The sequence below is a fragment of the Euleptes europaea genome, chromosome 7 (assembly GCF_029931775.1).
Source record: "Euleptes europaea isolate rEulEur1 chromosome 7, rEulEur1.hap1, whole genome shotgun sequence".
NCBI classification, from domain to species: Eukaryota; Metazoa; Chordata; class Lepidosauria; order Squamata; family Sphaerodactylidae; genus Euleptes; species Euleptes europaea.
The window spans coordinates 15025116-15051700 of NC_079318.1; the positions used below are offsets into that span (position 1 = coordinate 15025116).

Genomic DNA, 26585 nt, shown 5'->3' on the forward strand with positions numbered 1-26585 from the left:
TTTTTACACACATAACCTGTGGTTCCTCATGGACCCCCAACATATTCTTGTATTATAAAAATTATTAATTTGGATTATGTATTGTGAATTGGAGAAGGTTAAGGTTCACTCACTGGCCTGTGAAAGATACCCACTGGCTATCTGCAGTTCTGCTGGTACCATAATCAGTTTATATCTATCAAGTATGTACAAGAACAAGAGAGTAATAAAATATATGATTGAGAGAGTATGTGTGCGTGTGCTAATGAAAGCACTTAAACCCTTCATAATAAGCATCACCAATGTATATCCTTCCTTTCCCCTAGATTTAACAAGCATTGGCTATTCATACCAATGTATATCAAAGCTAGTTCCTAAGATTCCACCATATTCTAGTTAACTCAATAGGGTCTATGCTTCCTGCCAGGGAACCCTGCAATGCACGGGTTCTCCTTTCGCACACTTTCTGCCCATCACAGTGGTGGGTGTTTCCCTAGTAATATGCATTCTAGTGAATGGCTAATAAGTTGACAATCATGAGGGAATGTTGGCAATCTCTCACATATCTGGTGAATGTCCAGATACACAGACATAGATGCCTGAATTTAGGCAGTCACAAAACTACTACAACTCTGTAATTTTGGACATTTACCAGATACATGTAGGATAGTCCACATTCCCTTGTGATAGGCAAATGTCTGTGCATTTTGGACAGTCACAATAACATACAAATAACAGACTGATGGATATGTCACAGTTCTTCAAGAGAGAGAGATGTAGTCTGCAGAAACCCTCAGGCAGCCAAAAGTACATCTATCTATGGTGGTGCACTGTTCTCCTTGCAAGTTCTTCTTGTATTTCACCCATAACATTTGTTTCTAAATGCATATACTTGCAAACGTGTTGCATGTGCACCAACAAAAATAATTTGTTACAATATAATGATTAACAAAAACTTTAATACAGGAAGAACAGGCAAATTTTTAAAATGCAGTTTTTTAAAAAAGAAACAGCTGTTGAAATTATACGCTTAATATATATATATTTAAGTACTTGCATATCCGCAAAAAAAAGATGTGGCTATGACTATTTTCTACTATTTATTCTACCACTGATTGTCGAATCAACTTTAGTTCATAGTTTATCTGTTTTGCTGTTTAATAACACCTAGAACTGTCAAGTATAAAACTTCCCTTTAAGGAAGAATATGTTCTAGGCCAGGGGTGGGGAACCTTTTTTCCACCAAGGGCCATTTGGATATAACGTCATTCGTGGGCCATATAATATTATCAACTTTAAAATTAGCTGACCAAGCCCCAAGCAGGCAGCTGCCCCAGATGACCCCCCTGGCGCAGTCAAGCAGGCAGGCATCCAACCGGTGGTGCACTCGCCCACCTGGTAGCACAGGATGGTCTGTTGCACCAGCCGGGTGCAGCCATCCAGCCACACGCCAGAGTTGCTCCTGCTCCGCATGGTCAGGGCCAGATTCTACAGCCGGCTCCTGCTACCTCTGCCTGCAGGGGTGAAATGAGGACACACTGGCTAAAAACTTCCCCCCCCCTGCGCATTCTCGCCCTGCCCCCTTTAACCCCTCCATTGTCACCACTTCTGCCCCCAGCCCTCTTGTAGTACAGACGGAATACGTTTCTCCAAGGCCCAGGTGGGAAAGGGTTAACAAAGTTTCTTGGGCAGTCCTAGTAGCTCCATAGCTGACGACTCTTCTGCAAGGGGAAAAAAAGGTTCCTTTTCTCAGCAAAACAAACTCACATCCACCTTGAATAGAGGCTAATCCTGTCCGCGGGAGGGGGCAGATCACCAGTCTTAGATCCTTCTGAGCTAGAGATCTGCCAGGACCCACGAAGGGCCAGACCAAATGATTTCGCGGGCCTTAAACGGCCCCCGGGCCTGACGTTCCCCACCCCTGTTCTAGGCCATGCAATTTGTGTTTGACTAAGCACTACCACGTGCAAAATGTAAAATTTTAATGTCTTTAGCTGTAGGGTGCAGACAATTGAAAGTCAAGCCCTTTATGGGAAGATTTTTCCTTATTCTTCCAAAGTTAATATTTCATTTTAGAAGAAAATTGTACCCACTTCACTGAGCTTGACAGTCAGAAAGCTCCTGCAGTGAGAAGACCTTCTTGCCTTCTGCAAATTGTGATGTTTTCAGATTGTGTTGTCATTTTGTGGCCTGTTGCCATCTTGTTGAAAAGCGACTTTCTTTATGTCGACAGTACAAGTGCCAGGCAGAGAAAAGACTGTAAACTACTTTCCTCTTCTGATGATACAGCTTTATAAGAGAAAGCATTTCACAGTGTAAATTGAAACCTTTGTTTGGCCATTACGTCTGAATGTTTCTTGTAATAGGCAGTTGGTATGGAGGCAGAGAAAAATTTCTACAAGTTGTATTAAACAGAAATAGCATTTGTGCTCTTATGGAGCATGTGACATCACAAATGAGAAAATATAAAAATTAATTAACAGCACTGTTGTAAACCACTATAATTTGTTCTTCCGGGACAATAAATCTTTTGAGTAACTGTTCAAAGACGCAATGCTATCCCTAAATTCCAACTTCCAGAAGTATGTGTAATATTTCTCTTGTTTCCCTTATTAAGAAACTCTGAAAGGGTTTATTATATAATTACTCCCATACTCTGGTTTCTCTTCAAATCATATAAATATTTTGCCTTTTACTAAGGATTTATATAATTACTCCTACATTCAGCAAATCCAGATAAGCAATACAGCCTGGACACACTCTTCTATTGCACTCCTCCATATGCATATATGTGTAAATAAACTACATCGAATTTCTCGCCGTTAAATATGATAAAAACAGATTTTATATAAGCCTTTATTTCAGAGTGCGTCATATAGTATTATAAATAGGAAATGTTACTGTGAATAAATGAGTACTCTGTTTATAAGGCAAAAAGTTCCAATGACAGAATGACTTCTTTTTTAAAAAAAAAAATGGACACGGTCGACCTAACATTCTGGAGAGAGATGTAAACTCATTTGTAACTCTCCCACAAAATGTGTGAGGCTCAAAAGAATTTTATTATTTATTGATTTGTACCCCGCCCTTTCCCATCAAACTTAGGCTCAGGGCAACTAACAACATATAATACACACATATAACATAAGATTAAAATTTACAATTAAAACCATGAAACTTTTATGGTTTTACTTTTGCCGGATTGTACAGAATATTTCATACAATGGAAATAATAATTATGGCTCATGGAGTATCTGGACCCACCTTGTACTTGCTCTGAATGTTTAATGGGTCTTTTCCAGACTCTCCATGTTTCAGCCGGAAAATCTTTGTGGTGCTGTATAATGTATCGTCCACTCTGTAAGAGGCTAAAGCTCATGGGTGACCTTCATTGTGGACAACATGCTGTTAGATTCCTGCCAGTGTTAGGAATTAGCAGAATCGTTTTTAGGTTGGCAACAGGAGGAATCCTATGGCATAGATATGGAACCAAAAGAGGAGGTAGATTTAACCCATAGTGCATTTAGGAATTATATTTTCTACATAACATGTATATTCTGCTTTAAAAGAATGTTTGTGTCTCCAGAAATACCAAAAAAGTAAAACATACACATTGAAAGGGTTGGTAGTTGTATATTCTTCAGTCCTGGAATACCTAGCTAGGATTCAAGCACTTTGCTACAATTTACTTTTTTTGGATGCCAGTAGCCAGCTCCAAATGCAGCATTGGCACAACAGCCTTGAGCATGCTGTTTCACCAGTAGACATCTCCTTGTCCTCACTGTAGTGTATAGATATGGCTATATCTTTGGAACTGTTAGTACTGCTTTGCCTATCACATTATCAGTTTGCAAGTCCGATAGCTGATTTTCAAGAGTAACATAAAATTCTAAGAACTGCGAACAGGAGCTCCATTCAAATATAGGTTTTCCTGCCTCCCCTGTTTTCTCCAGCCCTCTGCCCCTGAGAGTTGAGGGAGCCTCAAGAACAGTGTGGGACACAGTTAGGAAGCTGTGTCTCAAATGGGAACTGCACAGAATATGTGAGTGCTTGTGCAAGGGAACCTTTGAATCTAACCCTGATTGGACGGAAAGGCAGGATGTAAATTCCTTAAACAAAATAAATAAATAAACCCATACTCTGAAAACTTCATTTAGAGGAAGAAAATATACTTAAAAGTTCCTGTGCTGAGTAATGTCAGTAGTTTTAATTACTGGATGCAGGGGAACTTTGTGGAACAAAATTCTATCCAGTTCAATAAAGTGAAATCCAGCTGCAGTTTAAAGCTCCTCCCAGCTATTATGACATCAGGTCACAGAACCCAATAGACAGGGTTCTACAAGGAAATAAAAAAACCTATTTCCTATTCCTGTTCTGGTATGAAGCAAAGACTGTAATCGCTTTGACAGTGGAACAATAACTTTTGTGATCACTCCCTTCATCTGATCATCTAATCATAAGCCTTCTGTTTCTCTCTGTTTTGGAGCACTGAGCTCCACTTTGGAATGCCACTTTCCACAATGAAGAATGCTTGTGGCAGTCCCTTTTGTTCATGTATTTGGATTCAGTTTTCATGGAGTCCAGTACATGGCAGGTTACAGTGAACCTAAAAGCAAGCACTAAATGACCTCTCTTTTTTTGCCATCAAGTTGCAGCCTTCTTATGGTGACCCCATAGGGTTTTCAAGGCAAGAGGCATTCGGAGTTGGTTTGCCATTGCCTGCCTCTGTGTAGCAACCCTGGTCTTCCTTGGTGGTCTTCCATCCAAATACTAATTAGGGTCAACCCTGCTTAGCTTCCAAGATCTGACGCAATCAGGCTGGGCCAGGCTGTTCAAGTCAGGGTATAAATAACTATATGCCAACCTTAAAAACTCACAAAATCTGGTCCAGATTAAGATCACCCTCTCCCCACCCCATCACTCAGCTCCAGTACACTCCATCTGCTAAACAGAAGGGAAGCCAAGCAATAAAAGAGTATCAAACCTTGGCAAGTCTCCAGCTACCATGACCATCTCTTTGAGAGTTTTTCTCACGTGTATTTGACATACCAGTTGACCCAAAAGGGGAAAGGTAGTATGTAATGTATGAAGGAACCAGGCTTAATAAATTCTTAATAAAGCTTAATAAATTCAAAAGAGAATTTAGATTGGAAGACTAAAAGAAGACCCTTAAGGAGTGATATAATGTATGCCTGGCAACTCACATGCATCAGGCAATCATGTTATGCTGTTCTCTTTTAAGAAGTTTGACAACTCATGTACCACAATTCAATCGAAGGAGAGCAATTTCGAAAAGCAGTGATGACATCCTTCAAATTTAGATTTGAAAGGAATGCTTAGTCTTGACTATTTCTTAGTTCTCAAAAGGTGTGAATTTTTCTAGCTGTTCTCTCTCTCTTTTTGCGGCATTTGTTTGAATGCAGTACTTTGAGTGATCTTTCTGTTTCAAAGGTTTTTTTTTCTGTTTTATATGCAAGTCACATAGTTCAGTAGCAAATGACTCAAACTGAGGCATCAACTGAAACTTGCCTTCTGAGATCCAAAGCTCATCTAATGGATGAAACATGAAAGTAATAAAATGGGGAGTTTGGGCCCTTTTGTTTTAGAAACCAGATAACAATCTGCAGCATGTGAACAGAATGTGTTGTTTGTGCCTGAACTAGTAGCCTTCATTCCTGACTATTGTGTGATAGCTTTAGCTTGTTTAACATCCTCTCTTTGTCAATATTGTGAGTTTCTTACTATCTTTCCCCTTCTCGCCCCTACCCCAACTCTCTTTTTGCTATGTCTTTGCTTTAGAAGTCAAGTTCTTCCACCACAACCGGCGAGAAGATCACAAAAATGTATGAGCTGGGAAATGAACCAGAGCGTAAAATGTGGGTGGATCGCTATCTCAACTTCATGGAAGAAAGGGGTACCCCTGTTGCCAGTCTGCCTGCTGTAGGCAAGAAACCACTGGATCTGTTTAGACTTTATGTCTGCGTTAAAGAGATTGGAGGTTTAGCCCAGGTAAGAGACTAGTTTCTGACCGCTTAATATTGCAAATCCATCCCTGCAAGCAGAGAAGAGTGGCAATCTTGAAAATGAACCTTGGAATAAATATCTTTAACTTTACTAAGTAAAACAAAAACAAAAAAACAGCTGAGGAGAAAATTGTGTTAAGCTGAAAGAAGCTGCCACATTGTTCCAGTAGCTAATATAATGGTATAGGATTCTGTGTACTGAATTTGACTTTGACTAGACACCCAAGGGCACAATTGTAGCCGATTTGCGTACCGCATCTTGGAGGAAAGCAACATGTGATGAGACTTGGGCCTGAGGTATTCCTTGCTTGCCTCTGCTACAAAGAAGAGGGAGACAAGGTAGGGCAAACCTTCATCCTGGTTTTGCTGCTGCCAACCCAGACAGGCTCTCTCAGTCCCTTTGAGTGACCTTGTCCAGAGTAATCCATACTGAGCCCAGGGTTCTCCTTGCCTTCTTCCTTCCACTGTAGATTTGGCAAGTTAATGAAGTTAATTTGCCAAATCAAACTGTCATCCCTCGCTCTCACCATTTCCTCTACATATTTGTTCCCCAGCTTCCATTTTCTCAGCCGAGTTTGGACCAGTCATACATAAGAGATGCCTCAGTCCATTACATCTTCACTTCTAAGACTGTTTAAGGGCTGTTTCACTGTAGAAATATTGGGGGGGGCATGCAATTGCTACAGGAGTGTACAGGATCCTACTGCACTCACAACTGACCTGTGCTTGTGTGGACATAGCATTTGTGCAATCCAGTGCTTCCACATAGGGGGAAGGCAGTCTACACTTTCCGGCACGGCCACCATGAATTCAGCTGCACTTTTTAAAGCCAAATTTAAAGCTCAAATTTCAGCTACCCTGTATACATCTTCTTTTTGGAGGTACTGAGTCATATAAATCATGCCAGCATGTGCAATTTCAATTTCAATACCTTTATTGGCATACCAACCAGCATGTGCATGGTGTCTGGCAACGAGTTCACCAGTGGCCTCATACATTCCCTCAGTACACACATGAAAGCCACCATAAAATGTAGGCTGGCCCTTAAAGTATCTTTTTAACTATATTATCCATGTGCCATGTTTAGATAGCTGTGTTGTAGGAGGTGTTTTCAGTAGCTGTCCCATAACCATGAAGTTTTTATCAAAAGCCAGTCAAGCTCAAGAATATTTTGGACTCCTTGTAATCAGTTTGAATGGATTCTGGCGGACTGAGAAGACACCAGTGTTCCCACCCCCCGACTTCATGGTTGGATGATCTGTACAAATTAAATGCTCACAATCTTGGATATTCTACCGTATGCCATCTGGGTGGCAAGAAATGAACTCTACTGGTTGATTTTTAAAGGATGAATTTCAGTATAGGTTTGCGTGAGGATGACAGTGTATTGTCGCTATACTTTTACCATGGCTTGCTTTTAATTCTCTTGAAATATTTTGCAGGTTTTATGCAACAATAGTAGTGAGCTGGTTATGCACTTAGTGATCTCTATATTGACACAATGGACTGTGGAAAAGGGCTAAAATTGTCAAAAATGGAAACTGATTATATCAAATATATCTGAGACATGGCCAGCTTTTCTTTTAGACAAGCTGTTCTTGATACTGTTTTACAGTTTTATTTAAGGACTAGCAATTTTTTTTTTTTTTTGGCTTGAATAAGTATAAATGCCTAAGTGTTTCCTTGGCCAGCAAATCGTTATTAGCAACATCTACAATAATGTCTTCACCTTTGACAGCTAACATGGAATACTGAAATCTAATTATTTTGGTTAAAGGTTGATCAGTATATGACTCAAAAAGTCAATTTGGCTCACACAGTGGGATGCAATTCTTAACAGCTTGATGCAGAAACCAGTTCAGCTTGAAGCTATTAGGCTCATCTAGGTTGTAATACTGAACACACTGGCTTGCGCATAAGTGTTACGGAAGTCAATGACACTTGTTTTGAAGTACAGGAGTGTAGGATCAGTACTCCAGTTCTTTTTGACAGCTAATGTTATTTTCAGAGTAACACTGCATACAATATATTCTGTACCACATATAGCCCAATTTATAATAATTTAAATCAAAGACCTATTCAATTTAATTTCTACAATACATCAGAATACTTGGATTTGAACCACTGACTGAATGCTACAAAAGTACCGTAAAGAAAATTATTCAGTATTTCAGGTTTTCACTGCTCATTCTTTGAGCATGGTATATGCCTGCATATGAGGAAAAAATGTCCAAATTTCTGATTTGTCACATATACGTGTATTGAAAGTTGTTGCATGCTGCAAATTCCATATGCAAGAAAAATACATGTATATATTTCCATGTGTATGAAAGAGTGTAACGTATGTAGCCCTAGAACCATCGTTTTTGGTATCGTATGGTGCATTACAACAGAGCAGCATTTGTTAGAAGGCCTAAGGATTTGAATCATGAATTACTGGCTAAATAATCCTTCGTCTGGTAGCTATTTTGGAGGAAAAACTGACTTTCATATCAGTGTTTAAGGACTTAAAGGGTGAAATAACAACCTGATTATTGCCATTTTAAATTAGTTTTTAGAAGCTGTTTTGTAATTAGAGTCTGCATGTATATTTGTCTGTCAAAGAGCATAAGTACACATTAGGTAGAAGATAAATTGGCTAAATGCACAATGTATACCCCCCAAAAGTGCAAGGAACAGAGAAGTAATGCCAGAGAGAAGATACTTCTCCACAAGCAAAGCATTTTACATAGCTATCAGCAGGTCCTTTAATGGGTTTATAAGTGTAAATGCTGTTTGTGCATTACTGAGTGTGGGAGTAATGAGCATTAGTTAAAAGGCAAATAAAAAAACAAGCCAAGGCATTAAGTGTGTGTGTGTGTGTGTGTGTGTGTGTGTGTGTGTGTGTGTGTGTGTGCACATGCATGCCAGCTTTAATCAATCTACTTTGCTGCAATCCACCGATTCCACCGTTTATTTTTGCTAGGTTAATAAAAATAAGAAGTGGCGTGAGCTGTCAACCAACCTAAATGTTGGCACATCAAGCAGCGCTGCCAGTTCCCTGAAAAAACAATATATTCAGTACCTGTTTGCTTTTGAATGCAAGATTGAACGAGGGGAGGAGCCGCCTCCTGAAATCTTCAGCACTGGAGATACCAAGAAACAACCTAAGATTCAGCCGCCATCTCCTGGTAAGTAGCAGTAATACAGAAACTGAGGCTATATTTTCTAAAAGTGCTAAGATGATAGGGATACTTGGACACCCTGGGCTTCTTGAGTCTCTCTCACTCATGACTATTCCTAGTTAATTTGGCAGATTAGCTTAAATAATCTTTGATGTTCACTTGCCAGTCTTTGGCAATTGCTAAGCAATTCCATTAGAGGAGATTACATATAAATACATATGCGCTTTCATGAGCATTCATACCCTTCATCATGTGAGCTTACCTCTTTGATAAAATATTAAGATAGCACCTAGTTCCATTAAAAACTGGGAGAGTTCTGCTACTGATAGCGAAGTGGAAGGGAAAGAGCAGTCATTCAAGGATTGAAGATTTGCTGGAGAAACTCATAAATATAGCCATAAAATATAGAGAAGCAGTATTGGACTTCCTTTTGTTTATTACATACTCACTGTGTACTGAGTAACTATGGTATTGCTGTGTTTGAGTTTCACCTAACAAAGTTCTGTTGGTTTTGAAAATCGTGTATAGTTTACAAAATACCAGCTTCCTTTCGGTGGGTTTCGATTTGTGTTTGGATTTCTCTTTATAATTCAAAACTTTCTGTTTCCACTTATGCTATTCCATATTGTCATGCACTAAAGTGGCAAAGTGTTTGGTAGCAATTAGCTGAGCAATTCGGCTTTTACAGAAGACAGAAAGGAGTCCAGGTCTGAAGGAGGCAGAGTACCTTGGAAAAGAAGTTTGCATTAAGCAGGGATTTGGGGGAAGTAGCAATGTGAGAAGGAATAGGGGACTGAGGGGTGTTGCAGTGATGGGATCCAGGGAATGGGCCAGAGGACTGAAGGGGAGAAGTTAAGAGATAGAGAGCTAAAGAAAGGAAGAGGAAACCAAAAGTTTAACAGTTAGTAGACATCAGAAGGTAAGAAAAGGATGGGTGCAGGGAACAACAGAGACCAAGCACCATGTTTAACCACAATGACAGCAGGTTGGGTAGTTCTGTTTTTTAGAGAACCTATTGGCACTACTGGCTTCTATTGTCTTTTGTTAGAGCTGCTAGAGGTCTTTGTTTAATGTCACATTAGCTACAACATATATAGTTATAACAGAGACACAACTCTAGGAACTAGGTTCTTGAACCAACCCAGCTGCCAGTTCTGTCCCCATATCTACCCAGGCAACAATAGGATAGGTCCTAATACCACAGCATCAGGGGCTTACTTATCTGCTTATACTCCAGTGTGATATATCCTATCTCCTGCCAGCAATGCCCTCTTGCTGTCAAATAAGACAAACAGGTCAGTCCCTACATAAAAGTATAAACACAAATCTGACACAAAAAGTGACAACAATCAAAAGCTGGTAGGAGAACATTTTAAGTGTCCCAGGGCACTGTGCTGCTGATGTATAAGTCACCATGCTTTAACAAAAAAAGATTGGGAAGGAGGTGTATCATGGCTTATGTGTGTGTGTGCTTTTTAATTCTCTCTAATCCTTGTCTGTATTTGCTGACTGGGAATAACAGGGCATGCAACTAACAAAGTAGAATCTACTCTGCCACACTAACAGCCCATTCCTGATCCTAAAGATCAAAAGTCCTTAGGAGGCCAGGAAGGGGCTGCGCCGGCATTCATGCCCCCTGTGCTGGTGCCCGTACCACTTCTGCCATCCAGGGTGGCATGGACACCGGCGGGGGGACCCGGATGCCATTCTCCTGGTCCTGTTACAGCAGCACTGCCCAGGGACGCTAGCTGGGCTTTCAGGCGTGCCAGGGGGTGGAGCTGCCAGTAGGCAGCTTCCTGACCTCCTTTGCCCTGGGTACCCTGATGGAGAGAACAGTGTTGCTGCGCAGCCTCGCTGTTTTCAGTGGGGAAAAATGCCCTATTTTTTAAAAAAAAACCTTCAAAAGGCTTTTTAAAGCCTTTTGGCGGCTGGGGAACGGCTTTGGAGGCACCACAGAGGCACCGTGGCGGTACCTCCACCACGCCATCCCTGGCCGCCGAAGGCTCAGGAATGGGCTGTAAGAGCGCAATCCTGAAGGTGGGGTACATCCACAGTGGCTAAGACAAAAAAAACTTTTTAAAAATTAAAATAAAGAAAAATGGCGAAAATGCCCCATTGAAAACAGCAAGGTTGCACCACCAAAAAAACGGTGCTGCTGAAGGGGGTGTTCCTGTGGGGGGGAAGGCTGTGGAAGCTCCGTCCCCAGGAATGCCCTGGGAATCCCCTGCTGGCATGGCTGTGCTGGTGCCGGGGGCTGGCGGCGCCCAGATGCTGTTGTGTTTGCCCCTGCGCCGGCATAGGTGCCACCTTATTCCGTGATAAGGTGGCACCTATGCCGGCGTGGGGTGATCAGGAATGGGCTGTAAGCCTGTTTATTGTTACTATTGGTTTGTTTATTCCACCCCCCCCCCAAAATGTATGCAGTGTTAAACAACAAATAGACACAGTGTAAATAGGACTCATGATGTTTCCATATAAAATAATTTCAGGCAGAGCTTCCTTCCTTACCATCCATTTTTATGTAGTCTGTTTCTGTTCTTTGATGGGAAATTGATAACTAGAAACAAAAAAAGATGATTTTGTGACAGATGTGATGACTACCTGGTGGCTTACTTGACTAGTGCAAAGGTCACAGGTACCATGTCCTGTGTAGAAAGGTTGTAAGGTGGGGGGGGGGCTCGCCCTGCATGTTGGCAGTGATGGCGTTAGGGAGAGTGCATTGAAAGACACTGTTTACACATGACAATAAAGACCACGTCTCCTCAGGATAGGCTGTTAATTGTAATATGGCAATTGGAAAAAAAACTTGGGGCGAGGGGAGAAGAGCGAGGAAACTAAGCAAAATGCTGGCAGTTTGTTCTCTTCGCTAGGTTAAGAAAACTTGAATGAATGGCACGTCTGTACAAAAAAGGCTTTCCTGTACGTACATGAAATCCTGCTGAGGTACAGATTCCGCAGAATACAGAGAGCCCAGCCTAATTGACAGCAGTTGTTTCTTTTCAAACAGTTTTGTGGACCCATTGACATTGTAAACTGCACAAAAGCACTCGTCTTGCCAGCTACATTAGATAATCCTGTTTTGGTTTTGAAACAGAATAGAAACCCACTAAAATATGAAGCGGCAGACCATCAGGGTTTTTGCTTTCACCCCCTGAATCACAGTTTACTAATTCAAAGTCAATTACCAAATAGAGTTCTCATCAGTGTGTATTGAAAAGGGGAAAACATTTCATATGCTGGAATAAATTACACCCTCTGTTTTCCTCCAAGCAAAGCCGCTCAGTGTATAACTGAATTTCACTTTATATCCTAGTAGAAGATAGTACTTGCGAAGCCTGACTTCAGTGTATTTTGCTTCTTTCCTCTCCCTTTCATTGAAGATGGTTGCAGAGAGGGCATGTAGATGTTTGAATTTAAGAAGGAGAATTATATCATAAATACACATAATAAATTTTATTCCAGTATCTCAGTGCTCAAGGAGCCTATCACACTTCAGTATGTATTACTTCTTCCTTGTCACCACTGAAAATGGATTAAGGGGCAAATTGGGGCTCAAACTTCAAACATAGGCTTGGATCCAGTAATCCAATCCAATCCACTTTTATTGGCAAATACCCAGAAACATACCATTAGCAGTGCGGATCCAGTAATCTGTCAGCACAAGGATAAAGTGGAGAAAGGGAGAGTGTTGTAAGCCACTGTGGATCCCCATTGAAGAGAAAAAGTAGGGTATAAATGAAATAAATGAATAAGTAAGGCCCCGTGGCGCAGAGTGGTAAGCTGTAGTACTGCAGTCCAAGCTCTGCTCACGACCTGAGTTCGATCCCAACGGAAGTTGGTTTCAGGTAGCTGGCTCAAGGTTGACTCAGCCTTCCACGGTCGGTCAAATGAGTACCCAGCTTGCTGGGGGTAAAGGGAAGATGACTGGGGAAGGCACTGGCAAACCACCCTGTAAACAAAGTCTGCCTAGTAAATGTTGGGATGTGACATCACCCCATGGGTCAGGAATGACCCGGTGCTTGCACAGGGGACCTTTACCCTTTTTAAGGCACCAGCAGATGCAGGTTCTCCATATGTTCCCCAGCGCATATGTACCATTTGAACCCAGAAAGATGATTTCTGAAGTCTGTGTACTAACAGCCATACAAGGGGGGGGGGGTTGCAGCGGGGAGGAGGAGGAAAAACTTGTCCTGTTGCCATTAGTGGAAGAGTGGTGAAAGCAGCATTGTTGGCCCCTTCCTCTCTTTGCTCCAACCCAGCATGGCTGTTTGTCCCCACAGAACCCATGACCCCAATAATTATCTTTCAAGGCAATAGAAGGGACCAGTGTGACTCTTCTGTTGTTGCATCTGTGGGTCCAAGCCCCAGAATGGTGACTTGAACTTTTGCACCAAATTTTATTTTGACATCTCAGTGTAAAAGAGAATTTTCATGTTACTCACAAAGAAATTGAATGGACAGGCTTCAGCTGAAGGCAACACATAGGGTGCTTCTCACACTCACCAGCTAAGGATCATGTATGTGTGGTATGATGCAGGCAAACACATGCGCTTAATTCATGGAGACCACTCATAGCACATTCTACCTTCCATATAGAATATTCAGATATGTGCCTCCTCCTCCACTGTATGTACAAGATTCCTCTAGCTAGTGTACGTATGAACCTGCCCATAATACAGTTCAGCAGTTCCAAAGGATAAACTGAATTGTGTGAATGTACAGGGTGGGACAATGAATTTCATGCAGTGAAAGGGGAAATAATGATTGCCAATGGAAGAGGGTCCCCCCCTACATTCATAGTTGTTAACTGGATATTTGAATAATTATAAATAGAATTACTTTTGAATATATTCTCACATGCAAGCAAGAAACTATTGAGTATAATCTAGCAACTTAGTGTATCAATCAAGTTACTATAATTTATTTTTAAAGCTATGATCCCATGTTTTCTAACTTGAAACTGAACTTTGTTGAAGTGGGACTTACTGCTGCTTAAACGGTGTAATGATTGGGCTGTAAATGGCCTATTTGAAAGTATGAGTGAAGTACATGTTCTGGTTCATGAAGTTTCTTTCCCTCCTATTCTAAAATAATGCAATAAAAATGCCAAGGTGTTGCCCCAACATTCCTGTGTTTTCTAGGATTCCTGTGCTTTTCTCAGGCCCAGTATTGATCCGGCTGTGATGTCACAATATCCAGTGGCACACCCAATAGGAACCCTGTGTCTACTGTGTCCCCAGTTCAGGAAGCCCGTAAATAGAAACTGAAATCTCCCTCTACAAACAGCTTTTTTTAAAAAGGGAGAAGTCATAACTCAGCAGTAGAGCACATACTTTTCATGCAGAAGGTGTAAAGTTCAATCCCCAGCATCTCCAGCTGAAAGATCTCAGGTAGCAGATGTTAGGAAAGACCTTTTTTGCCTAGGCCCCTGGAGAGTTGTTTCTAGTCAGCAAAGACAATGGACCAACGGACTGACTTGGTATACAGCAGCTTCATGCGTTCTTCATAAGTGGATTCATTCATTGCTTTTCTGCTTTAGTAGAGAAAGCGAGAGAGAGAGAAGAAAAGGGCAATCCCAGATATTTCTGTCTTCATGATGCCAACAGAGAGATCATTATAGCAAGTAAAACTTTGAGACTCTGTTGTATCTGATAGCGCCAAGGAACTGCTCCCTGGGTTTCCTTGGCAGCTGGGGGGAGGGGGGGTGTCGGAGAGTGGAAGGGAGGAGAGTGAAAGCCAGTCATTTAATTAGTACGTGTGTAACCATAAACCCATCTATCTTTGCTGGCAGGTGGCTGGCTGAATTTCTATTATTAGCTGACAGGTGATGTCACAGAATCTGTCATGCAGCCAACCAGGGAATCCCCAGCGGAAGATAAATGAGAAAGGGGTCTGGGTTATAAACAAAGGTGCCCTTTGATTGACCTCCATTCACTGTGGACATGTGACGAGTCCTGGGAAACCTCCCACCGCTTCCCCCACCCTTGTCAGAATTAGGGCACCGAGTTCATGCTGTGTAAATTATCTTCCCAGCGTGGTGTCTGGCTGTTAAGACTGAAGTATGTGAATGTACTTAACCTTCAGTAACCTCCCCATTGTTTACTTTAGAATATACATTTGTAGCTTCTGGCAAAAGGTAGGGATATCCTAGAGAGCGTGTTAGGCCTTTTATTAATGGAGATTCAAGAGGTTGCATTCTTTTTTTCTTTTTTTTATCCTGAGTGGGGAGGGAATACTGGCAAGTAGAAAATATTTATTTCCCTCCTTTCCCCCTCCCCGTCCATTGAGTGGATATTTGAGTCATTGTTAATAAAAGGAACCTTGGATGTATTCTCACTTTCAGACAAGGAAAGTTTAGGTATAATGTAAAAAAAGGTACAGGTAAAGGTCCCCTGTGCAAGCACCGGGTCATTCCTGACCCATGGGGTGACGTCACATCCCGACGTTTCCTAGGCAAACTTTTGTTTGCAGGGTGGTTTGCCAGTGCCTTCCCTGTCATCTTCCCTTTACCCCCAGCAAGCTGGGTACTCATTTGACCGACCGTGGAAGGCTGAGTCAACCTTGAGCCAGCTACCTGAAACCAACTTCCGTTGGGATCGAACTCAGAAGTGGTTTGCCAGTGCCTTCCTCTGCACAGCAACCCTGGTATTCCTTGGTGGTCTCCCATCAAAATACTAACCAGGGCTGACCCTGCTTAGCTTCTGAAATCTGTCGAGGTCAGGCTAGCCTGGGCCATCCAGGTCAGGGCAAAATTAAGGAATAGGAGCCACCAAAAGTGTTTCATGTTATACTCAACTTTCAGAATTGGTCAGAAGGATGCAAAAGGTGTGCATACCCACTTGATAATAATTTTAATATCCTGTTGCATATTCTCTAACCAGAAGAATGTATAAGAAAAATTATTACCACTGATGCATGTAAATATGTATACTCTGAGAATGATTCATAGTGCATTCAGTGAAGAATTATGCTGGAGAAAAGGGGTCAAGGGTGAAATACTGCTGGTGGAAAAAGCAGTAATCTGCCTGAAAGATCACTTGGAAGCACATGACATTTGTGTCTGCTGTGCTTTTTACAGCCTTATGGGGGTAATTCAGACTTCTGGTTTTGACCTACAAAGCAATAGACAAGTTGAGTTTTACATGCCTTAGAGACCTCTTCCTGTTTCTCACTGTCACCTCTGAGATCACTGGAGAGCGCTTTGTGAAGCACAGCATCTGTACAACAAATTAGAACCATTAGAAAATTTTGAAGGGATTGGCAGAAAGGTGGTATATAAACATAGAAAATAATAACAGCACATAGAAAGATGTCTTCCGTAGTTGTTTTAGACCAGCATTGGCCAACCTGTGGGTCGTGACCCACAAGTGGGTCACAAAGCCTGCAGAAATGGGTTGCGGCAGGCTCCTATTGGCTAATGGTGGCTGATCCCTTCCCCTCCTCGCCTGGTGCCCATCTGAACTCACGCTGAATCTCTGAGGTGGAGGAAGTGGGGCCCAGCAAGCCAGCCAGCCAGCCAACCAGCAGTCTGCAGTGAGGAAGGCTAAAGTGGCAGCAGAAGCAGGCATACCTTCTTGCCTAGCACAGAAGCAGCCGTTTGGTTGTCCCCCTTTTCCTCCCCGATAGGCAGATGGGGTGAAGTCTGGGGTACTTGCAAAACACATTGAGCAGCAGTTTCTGCTGCAACATAACTGTTTTCTGCCTCCTCCCCCCCTTCATTTGCCAACTGATAGGAAGAGACAGAGAGAGATGGAAGCTAAATATTACAGTGAGAGCGGGAGTGAGTCGGAGATAGTGAGTTTCTTGGACCTTATCTCTCCACCACCACCTGGATTCAGCAAGTTTAGCTGTTGCTTTGAAGCCCCTCCCCTAATTTCCCCCAGGGTTGGTGTTTTGCCTCAGCCTTCTGAATGGTTTTGGGGCCCTTCTCAATGCATCCTAGTTGGCCTTTTTGGCTCCTTTCAGTTTTTTTACAGGATGTATCAATCCCGGTGCTCTGCATTTTTCTTTTCTTTGGCTGCCCCCTCCCCATTTCCTTTGATGTTGATACCACCTAGCTGTTTCTCAACAGGTAGTCACTGAAGTGTGCTTTAAAAGCCATTTGTGAGCTGTGCCCGCTGTGGCGGTGGTGACAAATGGCCAAAGGAATGACCTTCCCCAGCCTGCTTCAGATGTGCCGTTTCTTTGCTGCTGGTTTTGCTCCAATTCTGCTTGGTGCAGCAGCTGCTCCCAGGCTGTGTGTTTGTGAGGGTGCTCGTGTGCTTTTTTTGGGGGGGGTCATGGGTGAAAGTGCAGAGATGATTACACTTTGGTACTCCACAGGGGAGAAACATCAGGGCCACACTATCCTTGACTCAGTCTCTGACTGCTGGGGAAGCTACAGTTCATAGACACCTTCTGACCCTACCTCTTCAATTTTCTGCAAAGAAAGAGCCAATGCAGACTGGGGGCTATGGGGATCTGCTTGGTGCCTATCCAGGAAGAGGATGAGCACTTAGCATCTGTTACACATGAAACATGCATTTCTTTTCATTTCCTGCTATGTTGATTCATGAGCTGCAGACTAGCAATATTAGCTTTTTAAAGTTGTCATTTCTCTGGATGGGGCTTGTGGTCAGTGTGTTAGTACTGGTGGAGGAACGGAATGATCTTTTTGTACCTTCCTCTCATGTGAGTCTCTATTATCTTTCAATCCAAGAAGGATCTCTTTGATGTTCTCCCCAAGCCTGTATCTCATAAGCTTAAAGTGCCAGCTTCATTCCCTCCTTCACACCAGCCGATGACAGAGATGGACTGTGTCAGAATGGGACTTTGGTTCTCTTGGTACTCACCATACATTGGAGCAGATATATTAGTTGGATCTGATAATCAGAAGAAAACAAAAAGTGCTTGATTTTTAGAAATAGATGTGTTTCCCACAAGGAGAAATCTGCCGTTGAAGTTAAATGGAATACCTGGGGGAGGGGGGAATCGTCCAGTTTTAAAACAGTATTATAAGAGAAAGGAGCTCCAGGTTTGGAATCTGAAGCTTTCAGCTAAATAGGGAGCAACCCAAGTAAGGTAAATGTACAAGCACCGGGTCATTCCTGACCCATGGTGTGATGTCACATCCCAACCTTTACTAGGCAGACCATGTTTATAGGGTGGTTTGCCATTGCCTTCCCCAGTCGTCTTCCCTTTACCCCCAGCAAGCTGGGTACTCATTTTACTGACCTTGGAAAGGTGGAAGGCTGAGTCAACCTTGAGCTGGCTACCTGAAACCAACTTCAGTCAGGATCGAACTCAAGTCATGAGCAGAGCTTAGACTGCAGTACTGCAGCTGACCATTCTGTGCAACAGGGCTCCTAACCCAAGTCAACCCCAACCTTTTTTCCATGTTTTGCTTTCTCAGCCTCTACTTTAAAGCAGAAGTAAGTGAGGTGTAAGGGGCTGGGACTCTGGCACTGTATGCCCAGGTGAGAAACTGGGGAGGGACTGTGTCTCAGTGGCAGAGCATCTGCTTGGCATGCAGAAGGTCCCATGTTCAATCCCTGGCATCTCCAGTTAAAGGGACTAGGACTCTGCCTGGGACCCTGGAGAGCCGCTGCTGGTCTGAGTAGACAGTACTGACTTTGATGGACCAAGGTTCTGAATCAGTATAAGGCAGCTTCATGTGTTCAACTGGCCAAACCCCCACCCTGTCTGCTTCTGTGTTTTCTCAGAAGTGTGTGTGTGTGTAAAGTGCCGTCAAGTCGCAGCCGACTTATGGCAACCCCTTTTGGGGGCTTTTCATGGCAAGAGACTAACAGAAGTGGTTTGCCAGTGCCTTCCTCTGCATAGCAACCCTGGTATTCCTTGGTGGTCCCCCATCCAAATACTAACCAGGGCTGACCCTGCTTAGCTTCTGAGATCTGACGAGATCAGGCTAGCCTGGGCCATTCTCTGAAGTGAATCCTATTTAATTCAGTGGGGCGTCCTTACAAAGCCATCCTATGCCCACTTACCTGGGAGTAAACCCTGTTGAATGAAGAGAGTGGACTTCTTACTTCTGAGTGGACATGCATAGGATTATTCATTCTGACAGGGATGTGGAACAGATGCCCTTACCTGTTGACCAAATGGAAGCTCAGCCATCCCACTGATACTAGTCAAAAAATAATTTATTGTGAATAAAACTATTTAAACCTTCTAATTTTGTTCTACCACTGCTTGCGAAGTGTATATTTTTAGATTAATTTTTATAGCTTATGAAGCTACAACCTGCATTCAGATAGTTGAGTTCTTATATTTGCATGAAAAAAATGTGACTAAGTTTGGAAGTGCAATAAATATTTCAACAAATTCCACTAATAGGTGTGTTAAATAAATGTTTGCTTGGATAACTCAAGTAATGGTTATAAAATAGGCAATATTGCAGTCAAAAAATGTGAAAACAATGGTCGCCAAAAACCTATGGTCCAAAATTAATGTGACAATAAATCAGTGGGTCACCATACTAAGTAAATTTGAACTTGGGGGTCCCCATAGCAAAAAGGTTGGGAACCAGTGTTCTAGACTTTGTTTCTCTTGGTACTCACCATACATTGAGCACTGTCTACAGGAACTATAAGGGTTGTTTCCTACAGTGAATGATTTGGGGCTAGAAGTAAGGAACAGGTAGTCAATCAGGGAGTCAAAATGAACAGTGGTTCAGAGTGATGTTATGATAATTTTGTGTCCCTTGTATTTTATTTTATGGTGATTGTTCTTTTTAAATAAAGTCATTGGATAAGCAATAATTCTAAAATAAAATAATTAATTTACATTATTGGAATAAAGTGGTCCTTCAAAATACATTCAGGCCTTCAGAATTACCTCTTCAGTATCCTGGTTGAAGTTTATAGACAGCTCTTTTGGATTATTTTCGCATTCTGGACTCCCATTTAGCAGCTGTTTAGTATAACTAATCCTTGAAAAACTGCAACCAGCAAGTACTTACTTACAAATTCACTGTTGATGTCTTACTTTCCTTTCTCTTACTATGTCAGAAATACTTATGAGTAGACTGTCTGCGAACATTTTTTGACCTGAAAAAAGGTATACTATTTTCTGACTTCTTTGATATAAGGAAAACATTTAATAATATACACATTATCTTATGTACGGGGTGTATCCAGGGAATTAAACATATTTCTGTGTTGTATATTGAGAGATAGCCACTTTCATCCCTTTACTGAATAGTTGCCTACCTTCCTCAACCAGTGACAGCATATATGTAACATTTTTTGTTCATTTTTGTATTTGCTAGCCAATTCAGGTTCCCTTCAAGGTCCACAGACCCCTCAATCAACTGGTAGCAATTCCATGACAGAAGTGCCAGGTGATCTCAAGCCTCCTACACCAGCATCTACACCTCATGGACAGATGACACCTATACAGGGCAGCAGGTAAAACAGGCTATCTTTCTTAGAGCCTTTCTGGGTATTACTAGATTTAGTGCCATAAATGCTGCTTTGTGGATATTACCTTTTCCCATGATTCATACTTTTTTGGGGAACGGTATTTGTATCTGGCTGCATGGGGTGTCATGGGCACCCCTTGGATGGCGTCACTGCTGGTGAGTGGCACTTACACCCTTTTTCCTCCTGTCGCCAAGTGATGTTCTTACTCCCAGTGCCCAGACTTGACAGACAGTACTCACATGGAATCTAAAACTGTGTAGTCCCAAGTGTGGTGAAACCATTTGTAATCTCTACCCCCGACAACAAATCTTCAGTCTTGCCTTGAGATCTTCACTCACTGCTGAAGTGAAGCTGACAGTAGGTATCTTCAGACTTTGCCTTGAGACGTTAGTTTCAGCTCCTGTCGGAAGTTCCCACTTTGAAGGCTAAGTGTTTTTGCTGTTGTACATTGCATGTCTTCTAATTCATCAAATGCTCTGTATACCTTATGCAAATGATAGCCTTGCTGATACTGTAGAACTGGTGATTTTCAGAGCAATTAACTTACAGAACTACAGGAACCACTATCTAATCTAATATCACAATGCACACAGTTGTGTTCTAGTGACATTAATGCCTTCATTTTCTTCCCTCTCTTTAGGAATAGTTCCATTAGTGTACATGATCCTTTTTCAGATTTAAGCGATTCAGCATTTCCAAAGCGAAACTCCATGACCCCAAATGCACCCTATCAGCAGGCAATGAATATGCCAGATATGATGGGAAGAATGCCCTATGAACCGAACAAGGACCCTTTTGGTGGGATGAGAAAAGGTATCTGCTGAGCAGCATCTAAATTGTTCTTGTTACCTTATTCCAATTTGTCAGTAGCCCTGTTCACATGGTACACTGAACATTCGTACAGCCTGCATGTACGTGAATGAATGAAAAACCTTTAATGGCATAAGTAATATTACAATTGTTACAGAAGGTACATAAAATATGCAGTCATTAAGATACAAACATAGGCCAGTAAATTCCAAAAGTAGAAATTACAAACTTTGGGCTTTTTGAACTTTCATCACATCCACTAGAAAATTGGCAACATCTGCAGTAACCTCCGGATCAGAGTCATTTAATAAAAATTGACATTTTGCTTGGGTAGATAAGTGATATTTGGAAAGAAGCCAATTTTTTAACCATTTCCCACGGGGCGTTTCATATAGAGGGCAGACCAACAGAATATTATCAATTGAGTCCAGGGAATAGGTATCACAGGGACAAGTCCTTTCCTGGATCGGTATTTGTTGATACCTTCCATATAGCATCCCTGAAGGAAAGGCATTAACCCTAGCGAGAGAGAAGGCTCTGCGGAGGGGTGGGATGTCCAGAGTGAGAAAATAATGGGGAATATTGTTGGTTAAATTCTTGAGACCCAACATTGCTGGGGAGCAGACCAAGGGTTGAGTGGGGAGTAACGTCTGACGCTCCATATCCAAGAAACGCTGTTTAACAATTTTAAAAATATGGGCCTCAGTAGTTAAAGCCAGGTCTTTCACAGAGACTCCAGATGATCTTATTTTAGACAGAATTAGACAATCCCAGGAGGTATTATGAAGTTCTTTTAGCAGCAGAGACATCAGAGAACCACACTCTGTTCTAAAAAACAGTTTAAGCCAATAACGAATGGTTAGCAGCCATGCCTTGGTTTCACACAAGCTTTGACCAAGTTCAGAGGTAATAGCATAATAAGAGACACAGCGAGGGAGACCAAGAATTTTTCTAAAAAAGTTAGCTTGAATGGATTCTAAGTCCCGATTGAACGCATTGGCCCAGATAGGTACACTGTACAGAATCTGAGGTAAGATTTTGGAGTTGAATACCTTAACTGTGGCGGGGACATACTGGTTACCCTTATAAAGAAAGAAGGACATCAGTTGGTTTGAAGAAATTCTCCCTAGTTTGATAATCCTGGATCTATGAACTGCCCATTTAAGGTTATAATTAAAAGTAATGCCGAGATATTTAAAACTCTTCACCTGTTGGATTTTGGCCTGACCAATACGCCAGCTGGTGGGCAACCATTTTTTTGAAAAAACCACGACATTAGTCTTAGAGTAATTAATTGTAAGAAGATTTAGATGACAGTATTCCTCAAACGCACTTAAGGAGCGTTTGAGTCCGATTTTAGAGTAGGATAAAATAGCGGTGTCATCGGCATATAAAAGAATAGGAATGGCTTTGCCTCCCAATTTAGGAGGGTGTCCATTAATAGGCTCTAAAGAACAAGCCAGGTCTGACAGAAACAGATTAAAAAGAAGGGGAACAAGTATACAACCTTGCTTCACACCCTTATTAAATGGGATCTTATCAGTAAGGCCACCGTTTGAAGAATATTTTACTTGGCATGTTGTGGATGAGTGAAGTTTTTTTAAAAGGAATAAAAGGCGAGGGTCAATTCCCATACTAGACAGCTTAGACCAGAGTTTATCTCTGATAATGGAGTCGAAGGCAGATTTTAGGTCAATAAAAGCGACAAAGAGTTTCTTGCAACCCATTTTCATATACTTTTCTGCAATTGTGGCAAGAACCAGGCAGTGGTCCAAGGTTGATTTGTTTTTGGAGAAGCCGATTTGCTCTGGGCCTATTATTGCGGGGTTTTTTACCCAGCTAAGGAGACACTGTTCTAGATGTTTTGTGTACAGTTTGCCCAAGACTGGAAGAAGACTGATGGGACGGAAGTTATCAGGAAGAGTTGGATCACCCTTTTTAAAAATAGGAATTATTATTGAATTTAGCCAGGAGTTTGGCAAGATGCCATACAGGTCAATATATGTGAATAGTTTGGCAAGGAGCGGAGCCCACCAATCAATAGATGCCTTAAACAATTCGGCCAGGAGACCATCAGGACCTGGGGCTTATGTACGTGCATTCACCTGTTTGTAAGAAAGGGCCATTGCACATTCACTTTACAAATGAAACCGGGAACCAGTGCCTGGATAAATATAAGGTTTCAATCACCTGTTTATCTGTACATGCATTGAATGAAACATGAGAATTACTCAACACACATGTCAAGAACAATCATGTGTACCTGCACATGGATTGACTTTTGAATGCAACTATTTTACTGAGGCTAGAAATCTTTTAATTTTCTCCTTTGCTCCAAAATATAGATCAAGCGGAGACATTACCTCATTTATTAGAAGATAATAGAAGACTTATCGCTCTTTCAGTTGTGAAAATTTTATGCCTTTGTGATTGATTTTCGAAGCTGTTCTGATGTGGTCTATTTTTTATATTTTAGTAACCTGATTAAAACTAACAAGTTAAGAAGCAGTATTAGGTAGAGAGAGGATTGTATTTGCATCCAGTTTAACGTGGACACCCTGACCTCAGTCTCATCAGCTCTCAGAAGCTAAGTAGTTAGTATTTGGATGGGAGACCACCAACGAATTCCAGAGTTGCTACGCAGAGCAATGGCTAACCACCTCTGAACATTTCTTGCCTTGAAAACCCTTTGTGGTCACCATAAACTGGCTATGACTTGACAGTATTTTACTCACACACACACACACACACACACACACACACAACTTGTGAACAGGGCTAGTATGTGTGTGTGATAGTTCTTTCTAATTTCTCTCAATCGCAGTTGTAGGAGGAATAAGAAAAATGTTTTGGCTTGCTTAGGGGATTTTAGACTGTTACATTTCAAAATGTTAAAATGAAGTTTTTGACACCCTTCGCTGTGTCTTCTCTGCTTTTACAAGTAGGGGTCCTCTGTCAGATTACAATACGGATGAAAGCAGAGATTTCTGTAGTCTGGAAGAAAGATTGTCAGCAACATTTAAAGCTTGCTCTCGGATATATTCAAGAAACAGCAGGGTATTTCAAAAGCATTTGTTCTAGGTATTTTAATCCTCCAGGCTAACAATGGCAATGCATCACCGTAGGTCAAACAGTAATTTAAAAAATAAAGCAAAGGGATTTGGCTTACTGCATGGTGCCATTTAACTATTTCCAGTGTTAGTCAGTGTGTAGAACCTGGGGGCTTGTCAAAGAAACAGATACTCCTAAGAAATAATCAGTGATATGAAACATGTGGAATTGATGGTCCCTCCTGCCCTATCTAAATAGATCCCCTGATCATAAGCCATTTCCTGTGTACACTTGTGCCTAATTCAATAGCATATAAACTGTTTTGCAACTAAAGAAATAAGACATCGATTGATATAATTTTAAATCTTAGTGGGATCACATAAACCCCAGAAGCATGTTAGGACAGCTACAGATCACAAATCATATATTCTTGATTGAAGTTCATAAAAGTAAATATTTGAGCCAAGGGAAGTTAATTATTAGTTCCACTTACCATTTGCTTAAGATCTTTCTTAAGTCATGTAGCATTCTTGAAAACCAACCTCTGTTGCAATGTAAGTAAGGTTTTGATTGTGGGAGTACTTAAGTGGACCCAAAAATTGATTTTTTTCCCAATCTACAGATGTGCGCATGTCTCTCAATTTTTTATATGGGGCATTTTTCACCTATAGAAACAGGTGGCTTCATTCTCATGAAGTTTCTAGATTACTTTTTAATATTGTGTATTTATTTATTTTATTTAGGTATTTATACCCCACTTTTCTCCTTTCCACCGTTTTATCCTTACAACAAACCTGTGTGGTATTTTAGGATAAGAGAGTGACTGGCCCAAGGTTACCCAGCAAACTCCCATGGCAGAGTAAGGATTCAGACCTGGGTCACTTAGTACCACTACTCATAATGACTATACCGTGTATATGGAACTGGAAATCATTCTTCTGGAGAGTTCACTTCTATCTAGTTATAATGGGTGCTGAAAGCATCCCTTACCATGGAATATTTAGCCTTAGTCGATAACTATGAAAAACAAAATATTCTGCTGTTGACGGGATGTAAGATGTCAGAAGAGCCCATTAGATTCCTGGGAATTTATCTTACTGGGAAAAACCAAACACTGTTTAAGGACAACTACCAAAAGACATGGTCGGTGATACAGAAAGATTTGGAGAGATGGACAAAACTAAACTTGTCTTGGATGGGGAGAATAGCAGTAATTAAGATGAACTTGTTACCAAGATTAACTTTCCTTTTTCAAATGTTTCCAATTCAAATAAAAGCTAAGATGTTGATGGATTGGCAAAGACAAATTAACAAATTTGTGTGGGCCAGGAAAAAACCAAGAATTAACTTCAAAATCATGCAAGATGAGAAGAAGAGAGGTGGATTAGCATTGCCAAACATCAAATTATATTATCAAGCGGCAGGACTATCATGGATAGCGGACTGGATAAAGAACCCCGAGCAAAAAAGCCTGAAGATCAAAAAAGGACTGTGGAACAGTGGATTTCATTATTACCTCTGGAAGGCAAAGAATTCAGAGATCTTTCGAGAGAAACATATTATCAAGAATGGACTGATGAAGATTTGGGTCAGAAATAAAAGTAGATTGAGCCTCTCACCTCCGTGGATAATGTCTCCAACTGATACTTATTTAAGCAAGGGAGAGAAAAAAGGCATAGACTATATAACATATCAAGACATGCTGAATGATCAAGGAGAAATAAAATCTTGGAATGAGATAAAGAAGTCATTGAAAATTGGATGGCTGATGTATAACCAGATGATTATGAAAATATGACAAGACTGCTACCAACAGGGGACTATAAAGAAGAATACTGAGTTTGAAAATTTAATTAGCAAAGAATCTGACCACATTATGGGAAAGATATATAAACTACTACTTAAATATGAAACAGAGCAAGAGCAAGTCATGTCATGCATGATAAAATGGATGGAAAACTTTAAAAAGGAGATTACTATGCAACAGGAGCCCCGTGGCACAGAGTGGTAAGCTGCAGTACTGCAGTCCAAAGCTCTGCTCACGACCTGAGAGTTCGATCCCAACGGAAGTTGGGTTCAGGTAGCTGGCTCAAGGTTGACTCAGCCTTCCATCCTTCCGAGGTCGGTCAAATGAGTAC

At 41.4% G+C, this 26585-nt stretch overlaps 1 protein-coding gene across 7 annotated transcripts in view; it reads left to right on the forward strand.

Annotated features, from left to right (window-relative positions):
- ARID1B (AT-rich interaction domain 1B) overlaps nucleotides 1-26585 on the forward strand; it is a 437633-nt gene that overhangs the window by 396838 nt on the left and 14210 nt on the right. For all 7 annotated transcript variants that reach the window (XM_056853875.1, XM_056853877.1, XM_056853880.1 and 4 more), the window contains 4 exons: nucleotides 5779-5988; nucleotides 8968-9172; nucleotides 20433-20571; nucleotides 21227-21399. In XM_056853875.1, coding sequence (XP_056709853.1) covers nucleotides 5779-5988; nucleotides 8968-9172; nucleotides 20433-20571; nucleotides 21227-21399 — 727 coding nt within the window. The remainder of the gene's footprint in view (nucleotides 1-5778; nucleotides 5989-8967; nucleotides 9173-20432; nucleotides 20572-21226; nucleotides 21400-26585) is intronic.